Raw genomic sequence first — 21310 nt, 5'->3', positions numbered from 1 at the left:
CCATTTGCTGTAAGTGCGTGTTGTGTGTGATGTCTGTATGCTACTGAGACCCCCTGAATTTCCCCTTGGGGATCAATAAAGTTTTTATCTATCTATCTATCTATCTATCTATTTAAGTTCATAAATTCAAATGTGTAGTTGCTTAACAATGTGATTATAAATAATAATTTAATCTTATCTCAGAGATTCCCACGCCTGGTAATGTGATGGTTACCAGTGATACAACATCACTGTCAGTGACATGGAGCAAACCTGCGGGAGTGGATGAGGTCAAATACCTGCTGTCCCTACACAGTGAAGGGGAATATCTGAAGATGCTTTCCTTGAAATCTCTCCAACGTTGCTTTGATGAGTTGCTAATCGGGAAAGAATACTCCATCGGTGTCTCTACTGTACTGAAGAAAGGGGGTCAAAGTGATCCAGTCACCAAAAACATCAGGACAAGTAAAGAAATATTATAGTTCCTGAAGTTATGCTCATAAACTATATTTTTTGTACCCCTTGGAATAATTTCTAATTATTTGTAATTACCATACATGTAGATTAGACATTCAGAGGGCAACTTGTTTAAATTGTGTGTTAAATTATTATAATTGTTTGTCATGCAGGGGTTCCAGCTTTAGAGCAGCTGTCTGTATCCTCTGTGACGGCTACAACAGCTCATGTCAGCTGGAGTGTGTCTGATGTGATGGATCAGACTCCACACAGTTTCCTGATCTCCTACCATATTGAAGGGACTGAGCTACAGACCATCTCTACAGATTCATGCAGCACAGTCATCACAGGCCTGAAGCCAGATACTGAGTACATAGTCAATGTCTTCACTGAGACCCAACATGGAGGACAGAGCCAGCCATCTACAAAGACCTTTCATACAGGTAAGGGGTTGCTCTCAGCCAGTGCCAGTGTTGCCAGTTTTGTAGTGACCTTACACTTGAACCTACACTTGAAACTATAACGATAACGACATGAAGAACGATGTCGTTGGAGATCACTTTCAGACGATTCTGAAAACGATAAAAAGCTAACAGACAATCAGAACCCATTACATTTTAGTCATCACATTCATTAACACAAGGAGAGACTTTGCTTATCATTGGTCAGTGTGGACGCTTTTATCATTATGGTTATAGTTATCATTCGTGTGAATGCCCCTTAACAATGGATTGAAAAGAGGTAATAATAGACAAGACATGATAGAATTGAGACCAGAAAAATGGACATCCACAGTACAGTCCCAGCACACCAGTGATTTTCATAGGTCAGGATTAGGCTTTAAAACAGATTGTCAACATATACAGTTGTTTGGTCTGTTTTTTGCTGCTTATATGAAGGCTTATATGGTAGTACTCAAGATTTTTTTTCAAGGTGGGCAGGTCTGTAAATGGAACAAACTGCAAGAAAGTCTGAAACTAAGCGTATTTGTATCAGTTGACAAATTCAAGTGCTTTTTAAATTATATGTCTTTGGTACAGTGCTCTTGTTTTTTACTAACTCGCTATTGCCTGTGTTATGTCTTTATTTTTCTTCTGTGTTCTTACATTTTGATTGTATTCATTTTTGTATTTTGTACTCTGTTTTGTGGACTGTTTGTCTTCAGGGCATTGCTAAAAAAGAGCTATCTGGGCTCAGTCAAATTTCCCTGAATAAACAAATAATGTATATATAATATACATATTAGCTTTTAGTGTGGTACGATCGCTTTGTAAATTATGTTTAATTAAAAAGAGTTACAACCATCCCGGCTCTCCCCTAGTACACTGAATATAACACTGAAAATAGGGCTCTGTTTAAAAGAAGAACCTGCCAACATTTCATTTGTTGATTTTCAAGATAGAAAAAAGGCCTACCATGAAGACCACAGCCTGCTGAAAACAGACATGGGTCTATTTTGTCTGTGTGATGGTACAGTAGCCTAAGAGGATGGCTTTTACTTTCTACTTGGCTATTGTACAGTATGCATTCTCCCTGTTTAAGGTTTCTTGCCAAGAGAAAATAGTAAACTATAGGTTTAATGCCTAAAAATAGGTTTAAAAAGGGCTATGTAATGTTATGTTATACTATTTATTTAGGGTGACCAGACGTCCCAGTTTAACAATTTTGAGTTGTCAAGCCTGTTGAGCGTGTCCCGAGTCCCAACAAAAGCCTGTCAGGACACTGAAATGTCCTGGTTTACACCAACCACTATGAAAGTGTTCTGGTTATCAGACATGGTCCCATTATAGACTATAGACTATAGCCTAAGGTGTCCAGCATATTGGATTTCTTTTTTTTTGAAAGAAGGCAAAATAGGGTCTGACATTTTCACAGTTAGTAGATCATTACTGTATACACACTAAAAATATTTTTGGTAGATAACTTCACTGATTTGGCTTTATAATATTTTCTTGAAGACTAGGTCTATGCAACTTGACATGCTGCTTAACGAAACCACTGAAGGCGCTGGTTTTCGCTTTCCCTCCCTATTATTTCTGACATATTGACTCCATTCAGTAGGGCTTTTTTTCTCTAGTTGTCTGTTCATACCTGCTGTTTGCATGATCCTGTTATTATCCCAGTGCTAACTGCATATAATTGATTAGTGGGACAGTCAGTCCTCTAAAATGCATGCCTACAAACATTAGAATCAACATTTTTTTTTTATAATTAACAATTTTTTTTTTTATTAACAAAACAAATGAACAATAGTCTTGGATTGTGTGAGGCCCAAGGCTAGTGATGGGGAAGGCAAGTCAATCTTTTTCAGCCTCTCTTTCCTGCTTGCCAAATCAAACAATTAATTTGTAACTGAAATTGTCATTTAGATCTGGACGACTGGGAGATACCGCATGAGTCCTTGCAGCTAGTAGACAAGCTGAAAGAGGGCTGCTTCGGAGATGTATGGATGGGTAAGAGCCCGCGGCACAGACACAGACACAGACACAGACACGTACACAGACAGACAGACAGACACATCAACATCAACAGCTTCACTTAAGCATGCTAAGAGAAGCAAACAAGATAATATAGTAAAGCAGAATATACATCCATGTCTGGGGTCAGATTGGATGGGGGCAGGTAGTGTTCCTGGGTAGATTTAGTCAAGCTGTCTCTTTTGGGGGGAGCAATTAGCTAAGGTACCCCATTTGGCATTCTGTCTGCTTGCAATACACATTCTGTTCTCAACCATTTCTGTGGCTAAGACAAAATGACAGTAACAATAAAACCACCAATATTCAACAATACAGTCTACTTAGTTTTCTCTACTCACTATAGAATCGATCACATCCCGTCTCCCATGCATTGAGTCTCTCTCCACCTCACCCTCTACATCTCCATCTTAACATGTATCCAGTAATCACTAAATCTGTGCAGGCACCTGGGACATCAAGGTCAAGGTGGCCATTAAGTCTCTGAATCAGAGTACCATGTCCCGGGAGGACTTTCTGCATCAAGCCCAGATCATGAAGAAGCTACAGTATGACAAGCTGGTGACCCTCTATGGGGTGGTGTCCGAGGAGCCCATCTACATCATCACTGAGTACATGTGCAAAGGTGCGCACACATTCCCTGAGTATAGCACACATACAACAAACAACACCAATAAATTACCAATGATATCATTTATGGTTCATATTTGCCATTTATCCCTGTGAAATCACATTTACTGTATGATCATATTATCATTTTCATTTTTTGTGAGAAAACGAGGATATTCAATATAAAAAAAGGTTAAATAAAACTACATTTTAGTTTAAACTAAACAAAAATTAAAATTAAAGGTTGTATAAGAGTGCACCAGATGTTTTAAAAATTCTATGGCAATTAATTAAAATAGTTTGGAAAAAGCAGAGTATTCCCAAGGCTTGGCGAAGGGCTGGGGGAATATTTATTCCCAAAGAAAAGGATGCAGTGGAGATTAATCAAATTAGGCCAATTATTCTACTGAATGTTGAAGGGAAGGTTTTCTTCAGTGTGGTGGCTGACTGACAAGTTACCTTGAAAGGAATAAACTAATTGATACCACGGTGCAAAAAGCTGGAATCCCTGGCTTCTCCGGGTGCTTAGAGCATACCAGCATGATTTGGCACCAAATTCAGTTAGCAAAGCGTGAGAGGAGAGACCTGCACGTTGCGTTCTTGGATTTGGCTAATGCTTTTGGATCAGTACCGCATAGTCTGTTGTGGGAGGCCTTTGATTATTTCAGAATCCCAGGTAGCATTAAAAGCCTAGTAAAGGCATGCTTTCTGGATATTCAACTATGTTTTACTACAGCTGAGTACACCACAGGGTGGCAACAACTCGAAATAGGAATCATGGCGGGATGTACCATCTCCCCACTTGCTTTTACAATGGAAATGGAGGTCATTATTAGGGCCTCAAAATGGGTAGTGGGGGGGGGGAGAAGTTGCAGGGAGGGCCACGCCTAACCCCGATTAGAGCTTTCATGGACGACATGACAACCTTGACGTCAACCGTTCCATGCACCAACAGGTTGCTGGATAAGTCAAATAGCAATCTGCAATGGGCCAGAATAAAGGTGAAGCCAAGTAAGTCCAGGAGTCTGTCAATTGTTAAAGGGAAGGTAATAGATAAGAAGTTTGCTATAAATAAAGAGGTGATTCCCACCGTTCTGGAGAAACCAGTGAAGAGTCTGGGAAGGTGGTATGATGCAAGCCTCAGTGATAAGTCTCAGTGGGGGACAGCCATGGCCTACTGGTTAGCGCTTCGGACTTGTAACCGGAGGGTTGTCGGTTCAAACCCCGACCAGTAGGCATGGCTGAAGTGCCCTTGAGCAAGGCACCTAACCCCTCACTGCTCCCCGAGCGCCGCTGTTGTTGCAGGCAGCTCACTGCACCGGAATTAGTGTGTGCTTTACCTCACTGTGTGTTTCACTAATTCACGGATTGGGAGAAATGCAGAGACCAAATTTCCCTCACAGGATCAAAAGAGTATATTTACTTATACTTACTTATATAGGTTGAAGACTTGAGACAGGACACTAGGCAAGGTATTGCAAAAATTGACAAGTCAGGGCTGCCAGGTAAGCTCAAGCTTTGGTGTCTGCTGTTTGGTTTATTGCCTCGGCTAATGTGGCCATTGACAGTTTATGAAGTTTCTCTGTCAAAGGTAGAAACGTTGGAAAAAATGATCTTTGTCAGAAAATGGCTCGGAGTCCCACGCTGCTTAAGCAGTGTAGCCTTGTATGGCAAGGGCATTGTTGAGTTGCCAATATCTAGTCTGACAGAGGAATTTAAGTGTGCTAAGGCTAGATTGGAAATGACTCTTACTCAGTCCAAGGACCCAGTGGTGAGGAGAGTTGCACCTACAGTTAATGCAGGGAGGAAGTGGAACCCAGAACAGGCAGTTAAGCAAGCTCAATCAGCATTGAGGCATAGGGATATAATGGGCCATGTGCAGCATGGTTTAGGGGTGGACGTAAGTAAACCCTTGTGGAGCAAGGCTTCTGCAGGAGAAAAGAGGAAAATGGTAGTGGAGGAAATGCAAAGACAGGATCAGACTGTAAGATGTACTAAGGCAGTGTCACAGGCAAAACAAGGGCAGTGGGTGAACTGGGAAGGAGTGGAAAAAAGACGGATTGGATGGAAAGATCTTTGGGGCATGGAAGCTGGAAGGATCAGATTTATGTTAGGTGCTACATATGATGTGCTCCCATCTCCCAAGAACTTTAGTCAATGGTTTGGTGAGGATGATAAATGCATACTTTGTTCGTGTGTGGGCAGCCTCCACTATATCCTATCAGGGTGCAAGGTAAGTGTTACCCAGGGGCGGTATACGTGGCGTCACAACCAGGTATTGAAATGTGTGGCAGCGGCAATTGAGGATAAAAGGAGAGAAGTCAATTCATTAGCAGCTAGTAAAGGGGTTAAGCAAATTAACTTTGTACGTCAGGGGGATAAACCTCGTTCCGCGAAGGCCAGGTGTAAAACCGGCCAGTTGGAAAATGGAGCGGGCTGGGAAATGAAGGTTGATCTTGGCCAGCAGATAGTGGTACCTCCACATATAGTAAGTACTAGACTAAGACCTGACTTAATTCTGTGGTCGGATTCATTGAAGAGTTTACTTCATTGAACTTACGGTTCCTTGGGAAGACAGAGTGGAAGAGGCCAATGAGCTGAAGAGAGCGAAATACACTGAAATAGCAGAGGAGGCACGATTAAGGCCTATTGAAATCGGTGCACGAGGGTTTGTGGCTAGAACTGCTATTGGCTTGCTGTCTGAATTGGGCATTTGTGGACGAAGTCTAAGGCAGGTGGTTAGTAACATGTCCATGCCTAGGTTGGTTAGGAGTATTTGGATGCTTATTGTGGTAATATGGTGGCAACATGGGGCATAAGCTAAGGTAAGCTAACTGGGTCATTTGTTTTGTGTTTGTGACGGACTGTGCCTAGGTTGATGGTGGTTGGCTAGGGTTTTTATGGTTATGGTTCAGTCCACATCAACGGGACAGACCAACCTAGCCAACATAGACCATGCCTAGGCTCGTTAAGAGTATTTTGGGTATTGGATATTTCAATGTGGTAATATGGTGGCAGCATGGAGGGGAGTGTCTCCAGGAGGCTGGTTTCACTGTTAAGCCTTCATGAGGTGTCGTGGGCCTAACTTAACGAAACATCAGTGAATGAGGGTGCCCACTTGATAACCCCAATGACATGCCGCATACTATATACTGCTGTTGGATGCCGTTTGTCTTGTGTTTGTGACCATTGGTTGGCAGATTTGTGGTTAGCGTGCTTTTTGTTAACCCTTAGAACCCTAAGCTGTTTTTAGGGCATTTTCACTACCTTTATTCATAAGGATGCTGTGTGCTGTCCACCTGATGCCTGTACTACTGTACATCTCATCATTTCCCCTAATGAGTCCCAGGATGGATGTGTCATCTGCAAATTTGGAAATCCAGCAGTTTATGTGAAGATAGACAGTCATGGGTGTATAGTGTGAACTGGGAGAGGGCAGTCCAAGGCCTGCCAGTTTAGCCACTAGCTTACTGTAGTGGGCTGAACAGTAATAAAAGCTGAACTGTAGTAGTCCAGAAAAAGCATTCAGACATACTGTATGTGCTGGGGTTGTCACGATGCTAAAGGGGTTAGTGCAGGGCTAGGGCCACAGTATCGTCTACTGATCTGTTTTGCCTGTAAGCGAATTGAAGGGGGTCAGTGCTGCTCAAACCGGGCGTAAAAGGCATTGAGTTTATCCGGTAGGGTGGTGTCTGAAGTGCTGGCTGTGTGCTTTTCCCCCTTGTAATTTGTAACAGCCTGGATGCCCTGCCAAATCCTGCGGGAGTGCCTGTGTAGCACTTCTCCAGTTTTTCTGCGAGCAACTTTTTTGCAGCTCTGATTAATTTGAGCAAGGCGTATCGGGCCATCCTGTACTGTTGTTCATTTCCCGATTTGGCACAGAATGACCCACATGGTAGTCTCTCCCCAGCGCCAAAACAACTTGCATGCATGGGTTGGAAAAACAATTAAAGTCAGCCCATGAGGGGGAAAATCCATATGCCAACACCCTCCCCCATCTGAGTTGATGGTGAGAAAGATGTACATTGTGAGTTTGTTTCTAATGGTGTGTAATGATTGTGTGTGTTGTGCAGGGAATCTGCTGAAATTTCTTCAGGAGGGAGAGGGCAAATATCTCAAACTGCCTCAGCTGGTGGACATGGCCGTGCAGGTAGGACAGCAATGGCAAGCCTTGAGGCTAATATTGTGTCTTTGTGGGTATGACTGTGTGTGCATGAATAATTGTGTGTGTGTGTGTGCGCGTCAGTGAAAAATGACAAATGAAAGCCCTAACGACTGGCCTTCTGTTGCAGATTGCAGACGGCATGGATTTCATTGAGAGGATGAACTACATCCACAGAGACCTGCGGGCAGCTAATATCTTCGTCGGGGACAACCTTACGTGCAAGATCGCTGACTTTTTCCTGGCCAAAATGATCGAAGACAACGAATACACAGCTGCACAAGGTTACCTCAAGGCTCATGATGTCATATTAGGACACGCACATGCATGACACGCACACACATACATACACTCACTCACTCATTCACTCACCTTCCATGTGGAGCATACGTAAGGGATAACGGCCGCCGAGGTGTCCTGTTATACGGAATTAATGGACGAGGGCGAGGGGCAAAAAAAAGTTGCCTCCGCCCAAGTCCATTAATTCCGTATAACTGGACACACCTCGAAGGCCGTTATCCCGCTTATCACCCGGTTGCCACTGTAAACACTGGAAACACGCGGTTCTGTTTAAAAAGAAGCTCACTAGTTCAGCTTGTTGTACAACTTTAGCATGGACAGTTAGCTTGTTTACAGTTGATTCCATTGTTGGGAAGCCTGCAACCAAAAGATTCTAGAGCGCTGCAACCGTCGTCCTACTATGGTTGTTATAGTTACCATTCATAAGCATTGATATGGAACGGTGTCCTGTTATTCAGAATTAAAGGCTACCCGCCAGCCAATCAGAAAAGAGTATTTCTTCTCTCCGGGTGATAATCCACAATAACACATGGGTTAAACCACTATATTATTGTTATAAGAGTAGAGTTTATAAGTGTAGCTCAAATCTATAAATGCTTAAATGTTATTCCATTGCTGTAGGTCACTTTGGACAAATGCATTCGCTAAATGAATACATGTAAATTACTCCATGAGCCAGCAGAGTCAGTGCCACGAGAGGGCACCAAACCAAAACTGTTTTTATTTTGTTTGTCTATGCCCCCGCATGACAAAAATGTGTGATCAACTTTCCAAACTCACAGCTGAAGATTTCCCATTGTACATTTCCCATTGAATTGAATGGGATTTTATGGACGTATAAAGTGTACAAATAATACATTTTGATCTGTACCATGAAGGGAAAACTGATTCAACCATATAAACCATACATTTCCTGAAAGCTTATACCCTCAGGATGTGATCTAACATGACATGAGTCATATCCCAGCCTCCTCATTAGTATTCTGCCCATGCATAATACATTGGGTATTGGTAAATAGTGTATATGGCTGATACCTTTTAGGGCTGTACCATTTAGTGAAAACAAATTCAACCACCTAAACCATATATTTTCTGAAAGCATATACCCTCAGGATGTGACCTAACATAGGCTTTGACATTTCTCACCCTACCTTTTACTTTGCTGCCCCTTCATAATACATACCACATGCATTTTGTGTTATAGACACATAGAAAATAACAATAAAGTTTGGTGCCCTCAATTGGCACTGATTGGCCCAAAATGGGCCTCTGGCTCATGGACTAAATGTAATTATCCACTGCTCGGATGATAGAGATAAGCTGGTTTCACTTCTCTACACAGGGCAGCTCAGATACGGAATCATGCACTAATTTTAGAAATGGCAGATCAGATGACATTCCTGAGGGACAGATTCCACCCATCTACTACCACAGGAAGTGCTGCAGTATATTTACTATGAAGAAATGTCTTGATGGCATCCTAGATTCAAGCCACAGAGCTATACTACAGCAACAGAATAAAATTTAAGCACTTTAACATTTAAACTTCTAAACTACGGCTACATATACAGAGTTATCGCTGTATCTGTCAATACTAGTACTAGAGCATTCAGTGATAAAACGGATAAAAAAAATAATTGCTGTCCATGGTTCTATATGGCAATCATTTTGAAAAATAATAGTTTGCAGCAACATATGGAAAAAAATAACTATGAACTAGTTCATTTTTGGAACTGTTAACTTAGTTCAAAATTGTGAATTATGAACAATGAACTGTGAACTGAGCTTTGAACTAGTTCATGTAGAAAGTGAACTTTCTCAACACTGTATGATAGTGTGTGTAAGACCAAGTATGAATTATGGTACAACCCTTTTCTTAGTGCACTCATACTGTGAGCATTCAGCAGACAAAGTATTGGCGGCAGCCTCAGGCCTAAGCTTTAGGTAGGTTCTATCAATCCACATAAGTTTGAGGTCTTAAGCAGGGCTCCTCACTCGTAATTGTATGCTGTGGTCATTTTTGTTTGCTTAGCGTGTATTATTACATCCTCTCCAGAAGAGGGTAGAGGATGCACCATGCACCTTGTGAATGTGTGTGGAGCTAGAGAAATTTCGAAAGGGAGGACCATAAACTCGTAGGTCCTGCCCCCGACTTGGAACCGGAGGAAATGCCAATGCCCACTCCAAATGGGAATTTGAAAGTAGACATCTTGCAGGTTGACTGTAGCCAGGGATGGGCAGTATTTCTAATACATGTATTTAAAATACGTATTTCAAATACAAAATACTATTTTGTAATTTGTATTTTATTGAGATAATGAAAATGCCTTCATATTTTGTATCAAAATACTTCAGTGTTGTGTATTTTTGTATTTTCAAAATACTGTAAAATACTTTCTGTGAACCCTGATCTATCTAACTATCTATAAAGCACAAAATCTCTGTCTCTGTCTGTCTGTGGTACCCTTGCATGGTCAAGCCCCTCTACTTCAGTGGAGAGTTTATTTTCCTTTGCTGGACTGATTTTTCTAGACTTTAAATTTGTCTATGTTCTCTGACCTGTGAAATATTTCAGTGCTATGGTAACTTGACAAGATACCTCAAACAAGGACATTTCCAAATTTGCACATTTTAAATAAGAAGTTATTGATAATGTCATAATAATTTGCTTCTAATTGGCTTAACTGATTGGATGGTATTAATGTGACAACCTGATTTTTTATTTTTACTTTCAGGTGTATACAAAATTATTCATCTGTGATGAAATGCTACCTAGCTTAAATTTCTAAATAAGTCATCCATTTGGATTGTTTGTCTTTGAATTATTGTCACTGATTCATAGTGGGCAATCTATTACGCCAACTGGCTGGGAAGTGCAACAGTTGTGGAGTCGGCATTCCTGTTGCTGTAAAACAGTACATCTCTAAACTCAAACAGTAGACTAACAGTCAATAAAAGTGGACTGTCAGAGCAGATACTAAAAGCCATGCTGAGTGTCCTGTTCGCCCTTAAATTTTCCATCACATTTGGTGCCTCTGCCTAGCCACATAGCCTGGCTAACGCCAGACCTCATCTCATTGAGTTTGGGTCTGGGAACTACACATTCATTTTCTCGTATTTGAGACGTGGTTTACGAATGCTCAGAGCCATTTATTGGGTGCTACGAATGTCTATCAAATGCGTCTGTACGTAGCTCATAAGCGCTTCAGTGTGTCATCATCGTCTTGCTGTCCCCCCTCCGTTCTGTGATTGGTTCCTTTGTTGAGGTGAAAATCGGGTCCATGTAAATGTGTTAGAGTTATGTACTTTAAAGAACATTTCGAGCGATCACATAGCCTACGTTCAATGTTGCAATATTATCAGAAGGCCCTATGTGCAATTGGCTTTTGAGCAGGCTCTTACAAGAACATTTGAAAATGAATGGAAAGACACAGTGATGATGAGATTTTGCACTCAGCTGTAGCCTAGGCCTGATAGTGGTGAGTCTGTTATAGCCTATTTGCTTGTATTGTAGCCTATGCAACTATTCTATTTAATGCTGTGTGCTAGTCTATTAAACACTATGACCACTATGTCCTTGCACTATTTTCCCCCATGATCATATTGTTTCAGTTATCCAAAAGGCTCGAAGGATGCTCTTTATTATATGGCAATTTTGGAAAAATAACTTATAAAAGTGAGGTGAGGTGAGGTGAGCATTGTCTGTGCTGCATGTCTTGTACTACGGGTTGAGGGTGAGGTGCTGACAGTGGGGGGTATGGAGGAACTGTAAATGGTAGACCTGGGTCATGGTATCCACAACCCATTGGGAAGCCCCTATTGCAGCCCAAGCTCTGACTGGTGCTGGAAGAGAGCCTGGGTAGCCGGGGCATGGCACACCATCAGGGATGGGGTGGAGGTGGTCAGGGCCCCTGGCGTCAGCCTCCCCGCTTCCCCCTCGCCTTGCCCTGCTGAGGAACAGGCTGCCAGCGACGGTGTTCAAGCCGCTGCCTAAGATCCCCGGGCCCCCAGCCGGGGCATGGTGGTAGGTCCCAGGGTTGAGTAGGCCAGGGGCGGCGGCTCCTTTGGCGGTAGGCTGACTTGTCAGACAGCTCACTAGCACACCGTCGAGCTTCATGAGCCTGTTGAAGCATCGTCAGTGCCCCCGATCCAAACATTGCGGATGGCTCCACTGGCAACCCAACAAGGCATCCACGGTCAGCCGGCTGGAGGCGGGACTGTGAAAGCCACAAGTGCCGCCTCACCGTCCAAAATGACGCCATGGCTCTACCTGCTGCTTCTGCTTGCTCCTTCATCACTGTTGAGTGGAGAGAGGAGACAAGCTGTGACATCCTCTGCAGCACGAAAGAGGTGGCGCAGGTAGAGCGAGAGGATGGCTCCTGTGTTGGCAAGTTTAGTTTGTACCGCCATAGAACCGTGCATTCTAACCAGTAGGCTGTCCATGGTTCTACAATTCCTGCTAAGGCAGCTTGGCCCAAGGCTGCCCCGGTTTGTGACACCAGGGCGGTCAAGGACTGGTCTATCGGTGGGGGATGGCCACAGCCGATCCGCTCAGCCCCGCTTACGTTTGCCAGCCGTAGCCGGACCAACGGCGGTTAGCTGTAGGGGTGAGGAACTGTTTCAGGATCACTGCCTCAAAGTCTGGAAGAATAGGCGCCCTCTCAGGAGTTGGCCGCACCTCACCCTACTACTCAAAGCGGGAGGGGATGGTGTTTGGATCCTCAGGCAGCGTGATATCCAAGGCTGCGGTTGCTCTGCTTATTACTTCTCGGAGCTGTGAGGCTACTGGTGGCTCAAGAGCTCCACAGCCCCGCCACCCCGGGCTTGCTTGCCCCGGCACAAGCATCTTCAGAGGGGAACAGAGAGACCACGTCCACATCTGCCTCCTCTGAGGAGAACGGGGGGGGACGGCTCCCCTGCTGCTGTCATGCTGTGTGGGGGAGGAGGATGGTCGCCTCTCTGCCGCTTTGCACTCTCGCCACCATCATGTGGGAGAGGGCCCTTTGCCCATTAAAAAAATAGAAACGGGCTTCTCTTGTGTGGAATGGCAGAATGAAACAGTCCATGCAAGCTGCAGGGTTATCTCTGGCAGCCTCAGCATGCTGGAACCCCAGACAAGCAACACATTTATCGTGCCCATCCTCTGTTGGCAGCCTTACTGCACATAGCACGCATACATGGGTGGACATGCTCGCCATAATCACACTTAGTATTGTGTAGTTAATCTATACACCTTTTTTTATTCATTTATTTATTTATTCTTTTTCACCTTTAATTCTGACCTGCAACTTTAACTCAGACCAATATCTCGTGCCTTGGCGCCCCACGTGGATTTGTTTACATCGGAGGCTTGCGTTGCAGCAGGCAGACCAGCTGTAAGCCCCTTGGCTATCAGCTCATTGTTATCTTCCTTCGGAATGTGTTAGCCTCATGAGTGACCGCGTGCAATACACTCTGAGCAACAACACACGCGTATAACCACGTGTAATTTCGCCTGGCAAGGGCAGGCTGACGCCTGAACCCGTAAGCCCCTGTTCCCCAAGACGTGTGTGATACGTCTTGTCGGGGATTAGATATACTTACCTGTGGAAGAAAACGACGAGTACAACAACCAGGGAGAAAGCCTTACGACAATTCTCCCAATACTTACCTGGTAAGCGGCTTCTGTTGTCCACATCCTATGTGTCTCAAGTCTAGCACGTCTTTGTGTGGAGATCAAAAAAGCAATAGTCCCACGCCAACACAGGTGCTTATGAAGCACTAATCAAGGGCGTGGCCGGTACAACCGGTGTGTCTTAAAGACTATCCACATTACTCGATAGATCAATTCCCCGTACATATGGAATATGTAACGGAGTGGAGAGATAGTCTCGATACGATAGAGAACGTCTGTTTCGTCGTAGTTTGTTGGACGAAGCAGACACCAAGAATTGAGATATGCTTGAAAGCAGCGTGGTTGAAAGTGATTAATGTAATTACAGGATGTGTAGTTTAGGGAGCGCCAGATTGTATGCTTAGAAGCTACATGACATTGCAGGTGGAGCCGCACCTGATTACTTTACGACCCTTCTAAATGAGCCCCCTTTGTGATGCCATAGAGAGAAAAATAAGTTTTTTAACATTTTTAACTTTTCAAAAAATCTGAAATGATAACTGTCTTGCCCAATTCCAAACCTACAAAACGGTTATTTCAACATGTCTGTACGTTAAGCGGTTAGAGCCGCATTCATTTTTGAAAAGGTAAAAAGAAAAGGTTATAATAAGAAGAAGCCAGGAGATTTCAAGTTAGTCAGAACTCCAGTTTTTGTATTTTGTGTCTCTGATGTTACTTGATAGCCTGGCCTTGGCCTGTCTACGTACTTCCGGTCGATTTATTTTCCCTACAGTACTCCGTCTGGAATAGGTTGATCCGCTTTCGTTTACTTCGGCAGTTGGGCTGCCGACCAACCAGCGAACAGTGGGCGTCCCTGAGAGCGATTACGTACCCAGGCATGGTGTTTCAATTACTACGTCCCCGCCCCTGAAGCTGCTTGGAATACATCAACACAGGGAGCGAAAATGACTTATACTTATGAAATCTTTGAGCAAATGTAAGTAATACTTTAGCCTATCAACAGGAGTGTCATGAACGAAGTCACAGTGGAGTAGGATGTTATATCATCAGCTAAACTTTAGTCATAGATTTTGTCACTTGAAATAGGCTACGAACGTACCCGAGTCAAACTGTAGTTTAGTAGGCTACATGGTCGGGTCAAAATCGCTATTTTTCAAACACTAAGAAGGCTCGACATAACTTGAAACTTTGATCGAAGCATCATCAGTGTCTCTACATATGAACTCGAGCATTAAGAACATTGTTCGTGTACACATAGTTTACTAAAAAGAAGGATTTTGGACAACTCACTCCTTGCAAGATGGCAAAATGGCAGCGAGCAGAAAAAACAAGTGAGTTGTTCAAAACCTCTCTTTTAGTAAACTCTGTACACCAACAATGTTCTCAATGCTCGAGTTCATGTGTAGAGACACTGATGATACTTCGATCAAAGTTTCATGTTGTGTCGAGCCTTCATAGTATTTGAAAAATAGCGATTTTGACGCGATTGTATCAAATAAGTAGTAGCCCTATAGGAATCCCATTCAAAAGTAATTTCCCCCGAAAACGACAACGCATACAAGCTTAAAAGTGGCGCTTTGGACGTAGTTATGCATTTATATGAAAGTTTGACTTGGGTACATTCACAAAACACTATATGATGCATTTTGGCGAGAGTTACGCAGATGAAACGTGTGATTGTTTGCTGCTAAGATGCACCCGTGCGTGTTAGGGGCGTGCAGCAGAGAAACTTCTCTGTAGCCTATGACGAAACGCCGGTTGTTAGTGATTGGTTCAAAGGAACTCCAATGATTTTAAACCTCAAACTGTGCCCTCCCACCCGGAAATAAACAAATGTCTATGGATCTAGGCCAGACTCTCTGCGAAGTCTGAGAGAACCAGAGAGTCTGGTTTCCAGGCTATAGTTACTTGATGCCACAGGACTAAAAGAAAATGTATGATTAAGCCAGAAATTGTAGGAAAATGTGTGTGATTAAAAGTTCCAGTTGTCTCCAGTGTCCACTGTACTTGGCATACATATTCACAAAAGGGCTTGAATGAAAGCTCAGTGTCCCCTTAAAAATGATACCAAACACAACAACAATGTACTGTGATTCAGGAGGGGTTATCATACCCAAATGTTAACTACAGGCATGGATATTTTCAAAAATTATAAGTAACCTTTGCCACCTTGAGTGGTACCGACATCTGGTCTGGCCCATGGAGTATTAGTGTTGAATACTGTTGACACTTGCTGGAGATTTGATGTATTACATGTCGAGCAGTATTTCTGTGTTTTCGCTGTTTTCTGTATTTTCAGTTTCTGTCATATTTTGGTCAAATCGTTTTTTTTTTTTAAATACTTGGAAAAAAATACTAACCGAGCAAGTTCTGTTTGTATTGTTGTAGTTTGGGTATACAAACAGAACAGGGGTTGCCAGACACAGGTTTCTCATAACCTATTACGCTCTGATGTAATGACACAATCATTTTTGCATGTACAAAATATAAAAATGTAAACACCACAAAATACTATCATGAAGCTTTCATTGTAAGCATATCTTGGTATGAACTGTTTCTATGGAGAGAGCTCTCTGATCCCTCTGCATTACTAAACGATGCAGCCGGTGGATACTAGGAAATCACAACCTCATCTCTCCCCTCTTGCAGGAGAAAAATTCCCCATCAGGTGGACGGCCCCTGAGGCCATCCTGCACGGCTGCTTCAGCATTAAGTCAGATGTTTGGTCTTTTGGCATCCTGCTGACGGAGCTGGTGACCAAGGGCAGTCAACCATACCCAGGTGAGTGCCTTCTGGGTAACGTAGTCCTGTCAGATGGTCAGCTTGATGAAACAGTTGTCAACAGGATATAAAAGTCATAGCGTGGCTGTCTCTCTCCTCTCTCCCCTCAGCTCGATGGTGTTTTATGCCCCCAACGTCGTCTTCCAGGCAGCGCTGCCACCGCTGATTTAAAGGCACCTAATCCTAAACCTAACCCCAACCCTAACTCTAACCTTAACCCATGCTTAACCCTAGTGCCTTCCAGGCAACGCTGCCTTGAAGACAACGTTGGGGGCATAAAATACCAAGAAACCTCCCCTCCCAAACTACCTATTAAAACATCTCAAGAGCTAAGACATCTTGACCAGTGTTGCCAATTTAGCGACTTTTTCCGCTAGATTTAGCGACTTTTGGCCATCTCTGGCGACTGAAAAGTGTATCTAGCGACTGACAACAAATGTTGTTTTCTCTTTGCGTTATCCTTCGGTTTGCCCAGGCTGACTGCAGCAGCAGCTCAAAGCGTGAGAAAAATCTTCTCGCAAAGATGGCAAACTGTTTAGTTGTTGAAACATCAGAAAATCTCCCCTCTCATGCCTGTTTCGTTAGTGAATTACATCGCGAATTTGCCCAAAGCGTTGCCCCATGACTATAAAAGGAATGACTATATAGTAAGGGTGTCACGATTTCGATTTTATTTCGAAATCGATCGAAATTACATCTCAATCTCGAACTTCGAACTTAAAAGTACGAACTTAAAATCGACGATGCAGCCACACCCCCAATGTCACGTCCAGCATGTATGCCAAGACGCACAAACACACATGCACGTGCTGAACTGCAGCGTCAACACTCCGATCGCTGCAGCCAGTTAAAATATAGGCCTACACATCAACCTACCGAAATCAAAGCCCCTCTTGCTACTTTGAAATCACCGGTGTGGAAGTATTCGTTCATTCACGTCAATTAAAACTAACTTAGCCTACTCAACTCAACACCGCTTAGCCAGTGAAAAGATGGTCTAATTACAGTCCAAAGTTACTTTAAGGCTTAAAATGCACATTTATAAGTACATATTTCATGAACACTAACCTTGGGTCTTTTCGGAGTGTGCTGAAACAATCAAATTAACATTCTGTGTTGTTTCATTTCAATATGTTCACGTCTCTGTTTTAGCCTAATGTTAGTTCTGTTTACATTACAACCTCGCGGTTGGAACCGTTTCAAAGCGGTTTAAAAATAAAAGCCCCCTGAAAAAGAAAAGGAAAATACCAAAAAGAGTAAATAACATATAAGGAATGCATTAATAGTAATATTTCAAAAAGATCGAAAATCGAATCGAATCGTGACTTTAAAATCGAAAATTACATCGAATCGAGGATTTGGAGAATCGTGACACCCCTACTATATAGTATCCGCCCATTTTATTACAAGGAAGTAGATGTTCTATAGATCTAAGCTCAGACAACGCTCATTGGAAGGTGTAGCAACTTCGGGTGACATTACAACAAGAGAGTCAACGAGACGAGAGCAATGACAGGGAAACACGGACACGCTTGCCAGCATCGTTCAACAATTGAACAAAGGAAGTAGGCTACAACTTCATTCACAAGCAAATCAGATAGTTAATCGAACATACAAGAAAAACCTATAGCATTCGTTTAGGCTATGTAGGCCTAGCTTCAATGTTGTCAATGCAAGTTGATGTAGGACTGTCGACTGAGTAAAAAAAAAAAAATTCTATAGGTCTGTCCGAGTGACATATAAGCCTATATTATGTAGCCTAAATATATCCAAATTATAGCCATTGCCGTAAGGGTATATTGCGTGTAGGCTACCCTATGGTCACGTTATAATCAGACTTCAAGCAGTGCAAAGCAGATGCAGTAGTGAATAGGTTGAAAATGACTGCTTTTCAGCCACCTGATGCTCTAGTGTAGTCTAGATGATAGGCTACAGAAAGTAAAATGTAGCCTATCAATAAATATACAAGTATATTAAATCAAATATATTTAAACTAGGCTCTTAAAGTTGCCTATATGAGTAGGAGAAAACCAACAGGAGTAATTAAAGGGCCATCACCGTTTTTTTTTTTGTACGACGTGCTGACGTAATTAATATGCAAATTAGCGCGTGACGTCATCTAGCGACATTTAGCGACTTTTGGAGCTGGCTTTAGCTACTTTTCATTTCATTTACTTTTCAAATAGTTGGCAACACTGATCTTGACATCCATGGTTCAATACAATCTTGATGAAATTTCCAGTCTTCCCCGATCACTTTTGAGTTTCATTTGGCTTTTTCTCTAGACTTTTACTTAGACTTTCTCTCACCCCACTCTTTACCTCTCTCTTATGCCCTCTTCTCTAACTCTGCCTCATTCCCTCTATCTCTCACCCTTTCTCTCTCTCTCTCCATCGCTTTCTCTTAGCCATCTTCTGTCTGTTGCTCCCCTGCTAGTGTTGTCACGATACCAAAATTATGATTTCGATACGATACCTGCCATAAATATCACGATGCTCGATACTGAAACGATACTAAGGCGAAATCCTAAGATATCTGGAAAAGAAAGGACTCATACCTCCTCCAAGTGTATTGAGTCATTTGTGTTGAATTCGGTGCACTTTTGTAGTGTGCAGGTCAATTCTGGGTTCTAAACTTCTAAACTTACTACATAATTATTATTTTTTATAGTCAGTAAAATAGTAGGCCTACTTTGTGTGATTAAATCCTTTATTGTTTTTTATAGTTAATTTACATTGTGTTGTGTTTTGGCAATAAAGTAGCTTTAAATAGCCAAACTAGGCTAGATCAAGGTCAGTGTTAAAATTACTGCATGCAAATCACTGAATGCTATGCAGAGGGGCCTAATCTTTAGGCCATCTGATGTACAGTATAGGCTACCCTAGGCCTTCCCGTGTTCATGGGATTTCTTTGACAGTTGCAAAGGGAAAAATGTGAGGATGGTCTTCTTTGCGCCCGGTGTACAAGTACGACGTTCCAACCACTCAGGTCTTCGTCAGATAGGACTACACCATTATCTGTTGTAATATATCTGTGTGCATTCCTACATTACGTCTATTTCTTTGATAACATGATTTGCTACCACGTAACAATAAGCCGCTATTATTATTAGGACTCAACACGCTTTGGTGGTAATAGATGCTGTGGGCTTTAATTAGCGCATTTCGGGTAACGTATCCTATATCTGGGCAATAATTATTAAACAAATTGCAGTCTACATGCCATGACAAATATTACCAGTAGTAGGCTGCTGACCGAACATGAAATAGATTGATTAGTGTTGTAATGTTATTCTGGCGTGAACATTGCGCTTTCATCACGTTAGCACCCTATGATTACAGCTCGTTATGTCTCGTCAAATTGATTATAGCTCGTTATGTCTCGTCAAAATTCACTGACAAGGAATGTTCGCTTTATCCCAGAGAACCATACTCGTTTCACTTAGGCTAGACTAAAACAGAAGAGAAGAACTTGGCACTAACCATGTAGTTGTGTTTTCTATAGCATATTCGTTAACTTGTCGTTATTTGAACTCTTTAAAAATGTTGGGATATGTCTGCGAGGTGTTTAGCAAAGTTCCATGCGTAGTCTACTGCTTTTAAATGACTTTGAAACATATTTTACAAACGGGCCTCTGTGTACCTGATGGCTTGCCTTCACTATTCGTGAAGTATCCGAAATAGTTCCAGTCCAGATTTCACATGTTTTATCCACAAGGCCGAGGACTGTCGGCAAAGAACTAGTTGACGTTGCTGCGCACTCACTCACTCAGAGCTGCCTGCTTGACACGCCCACTTGCCTATGCGTGCAAGGAGCAGAGAGCAGCAGTTCACACAGACACAGAACGTTATTATTTTAATAAAGTATCGATTCTAAAAACGTCGGAAATCGTATCATTTTTTGCGTGAAGGCATCGTGATACCTTTTTAGTATCGATACACCGTGCAACACTATCCCCTGCTGTGTTCTCCCCTTCTTGTCTGCAGGGCCCCCTGCTGGCCCATTGTAGCAGTGAGTGCCGTTAAACCGCGGGCACTCCTATAATGGCACACTCTGATGATCTGGCTGGCTTGTTTACTGCCATCTGTGCCTGCCATGCAGGAATCCTCAGACAAATGTCAGAGTGCAGACGTGCACCGTAGAAGATATTTGCCTCTTACCAAGCCCACTTGGCTTTAGTTATTACTAATGCTCTTCTCAAGGCAGTTATATTTCACACCTGTGTTTGTGGGCAGTTTATGGACTGAATGAAGCCAAATCAAATCCAAACTTGAAAAGACTATTGAGAAACACTTAGTTCAACTCGGAAAACTTTATTGGCAATTGGCAATTCATAGCAGGCATAGTAACATGACAGGGGATATAAGACAGGACAGACAACACATGCACATGACGGACAGTTGTGACTAAATGGACTTCCGGATGAAATGCCACTGTGAGTGTGATGTAATATTAGTGCATTGCTGTTTGTGCTATAGGCATGGTCAACAAGAAGGTGCTTGAGCAGGTGGAGCGTGGCTACCGGATGCCCTGCCCGCTGGGCTGCCCCGAGTCCCTGTATGAGTTGATGTGCCTCTGCTGGATGAAGGAGAGGGAAGAGCGCCCCACCTTCGACTACCTCCAGTCCTTTCTGGAGAACTACTTCACAGCCAATACCGAGGAAAACCTGTAAGAGCGGCCGGTGCAGGGGTTACCACCCCACACCCCCTTTGTTTATAGAGAGCATGAGCCAAGGTCCCATACCATTGAGACATTTCCTCCTTCAGAGACACCCCCGCCCCTGTACCGCCCCCTCAATCCCCACAAACTTAATGCTAAGCATTAAGGATCTGAAAGAAAAATCTGATTCACAATTGCATGAAAGCACACTTATTAGTTACTAGAGAAAGTGACCTTTGAGTTACTTTTATGTCTGCTTTTAAAATGTCAATATGA

The 21310-nt window shown here is 42.8% G+C and overlaps 1 protein-coding gene across 1 annotated transcript; it reads left to right on the top strand.

Moving 5' to 3' along the window:
- The first annotated feature begins 618 nt into the window (after positions 1-618).
- On the top strand, positions 619-21047 carry LOC143127859 (tyrosine-protein kinase yes-like). The gene is made up of 7 exons (XM_076289575.1): positions 619-878; positions 2805-2888; positions 3355-3534; positions 7592-7668; positions 7811-7964; positions 16244-16375; positions 20854-21047. Exons 1-7 carry the CDS (start codon positions 689-691, stop codon positions 21045-21047), a joined length of 1011 nt encoding a protein of 336 aa, XP_076145690.1. The 5' UTR covers positions 619-688.
- The last annotated feature ends 263 nt before the right edge of the window (positions 21048-21310 follow it).

This window comes from Alosa pseudoharengus, unplaced genomic scaffold, assembly GCF_046254945.1.
Source record: "Alosa pseudoharengus isolate Yale_2024_CS ecotype anadromous, Long Island Sound unplaced genomic scaffold, YU_APseudo_1.1 YU_APseudo_1.1_scf_17, whole genome shotgun sequence".
Taxonomy (NCBI): domain Eukaryota; kingdom Metazoa; phylum Chordata; class Actinopteri; order Clupeiformes; family Clupeidae; genus Alosa; species Alosa pseudoharengus.
The sequence above is the reverse complement of the archived record's forward strand: the minus strand, read 5'-3'. Positions and strand labels throughout refer to the sequence as shown.

Coding starts and splice junctions, on each gene's coding strand:
- LOC143127859 (XM_076289575.1), top strand. CDS start 689: ATGGATCAGACTCCACACAGTTTCCTGATCTCCTACCATATTGAAGGG. Junction 2,889..3,354: donor CTTCGGAGATGTATGGATGG/GTAAGAGCCCGC, acceptor AAATCTGTGCAG/GCACCTGGGACATCAAGGTC. Junction 3,535..7,591: donor CACTGAGTACATGTGCAAAG/GTGCGCACACAT, acceptor TGTGTTGTGCAG/GGAATCTGCTGAAATTTCTT.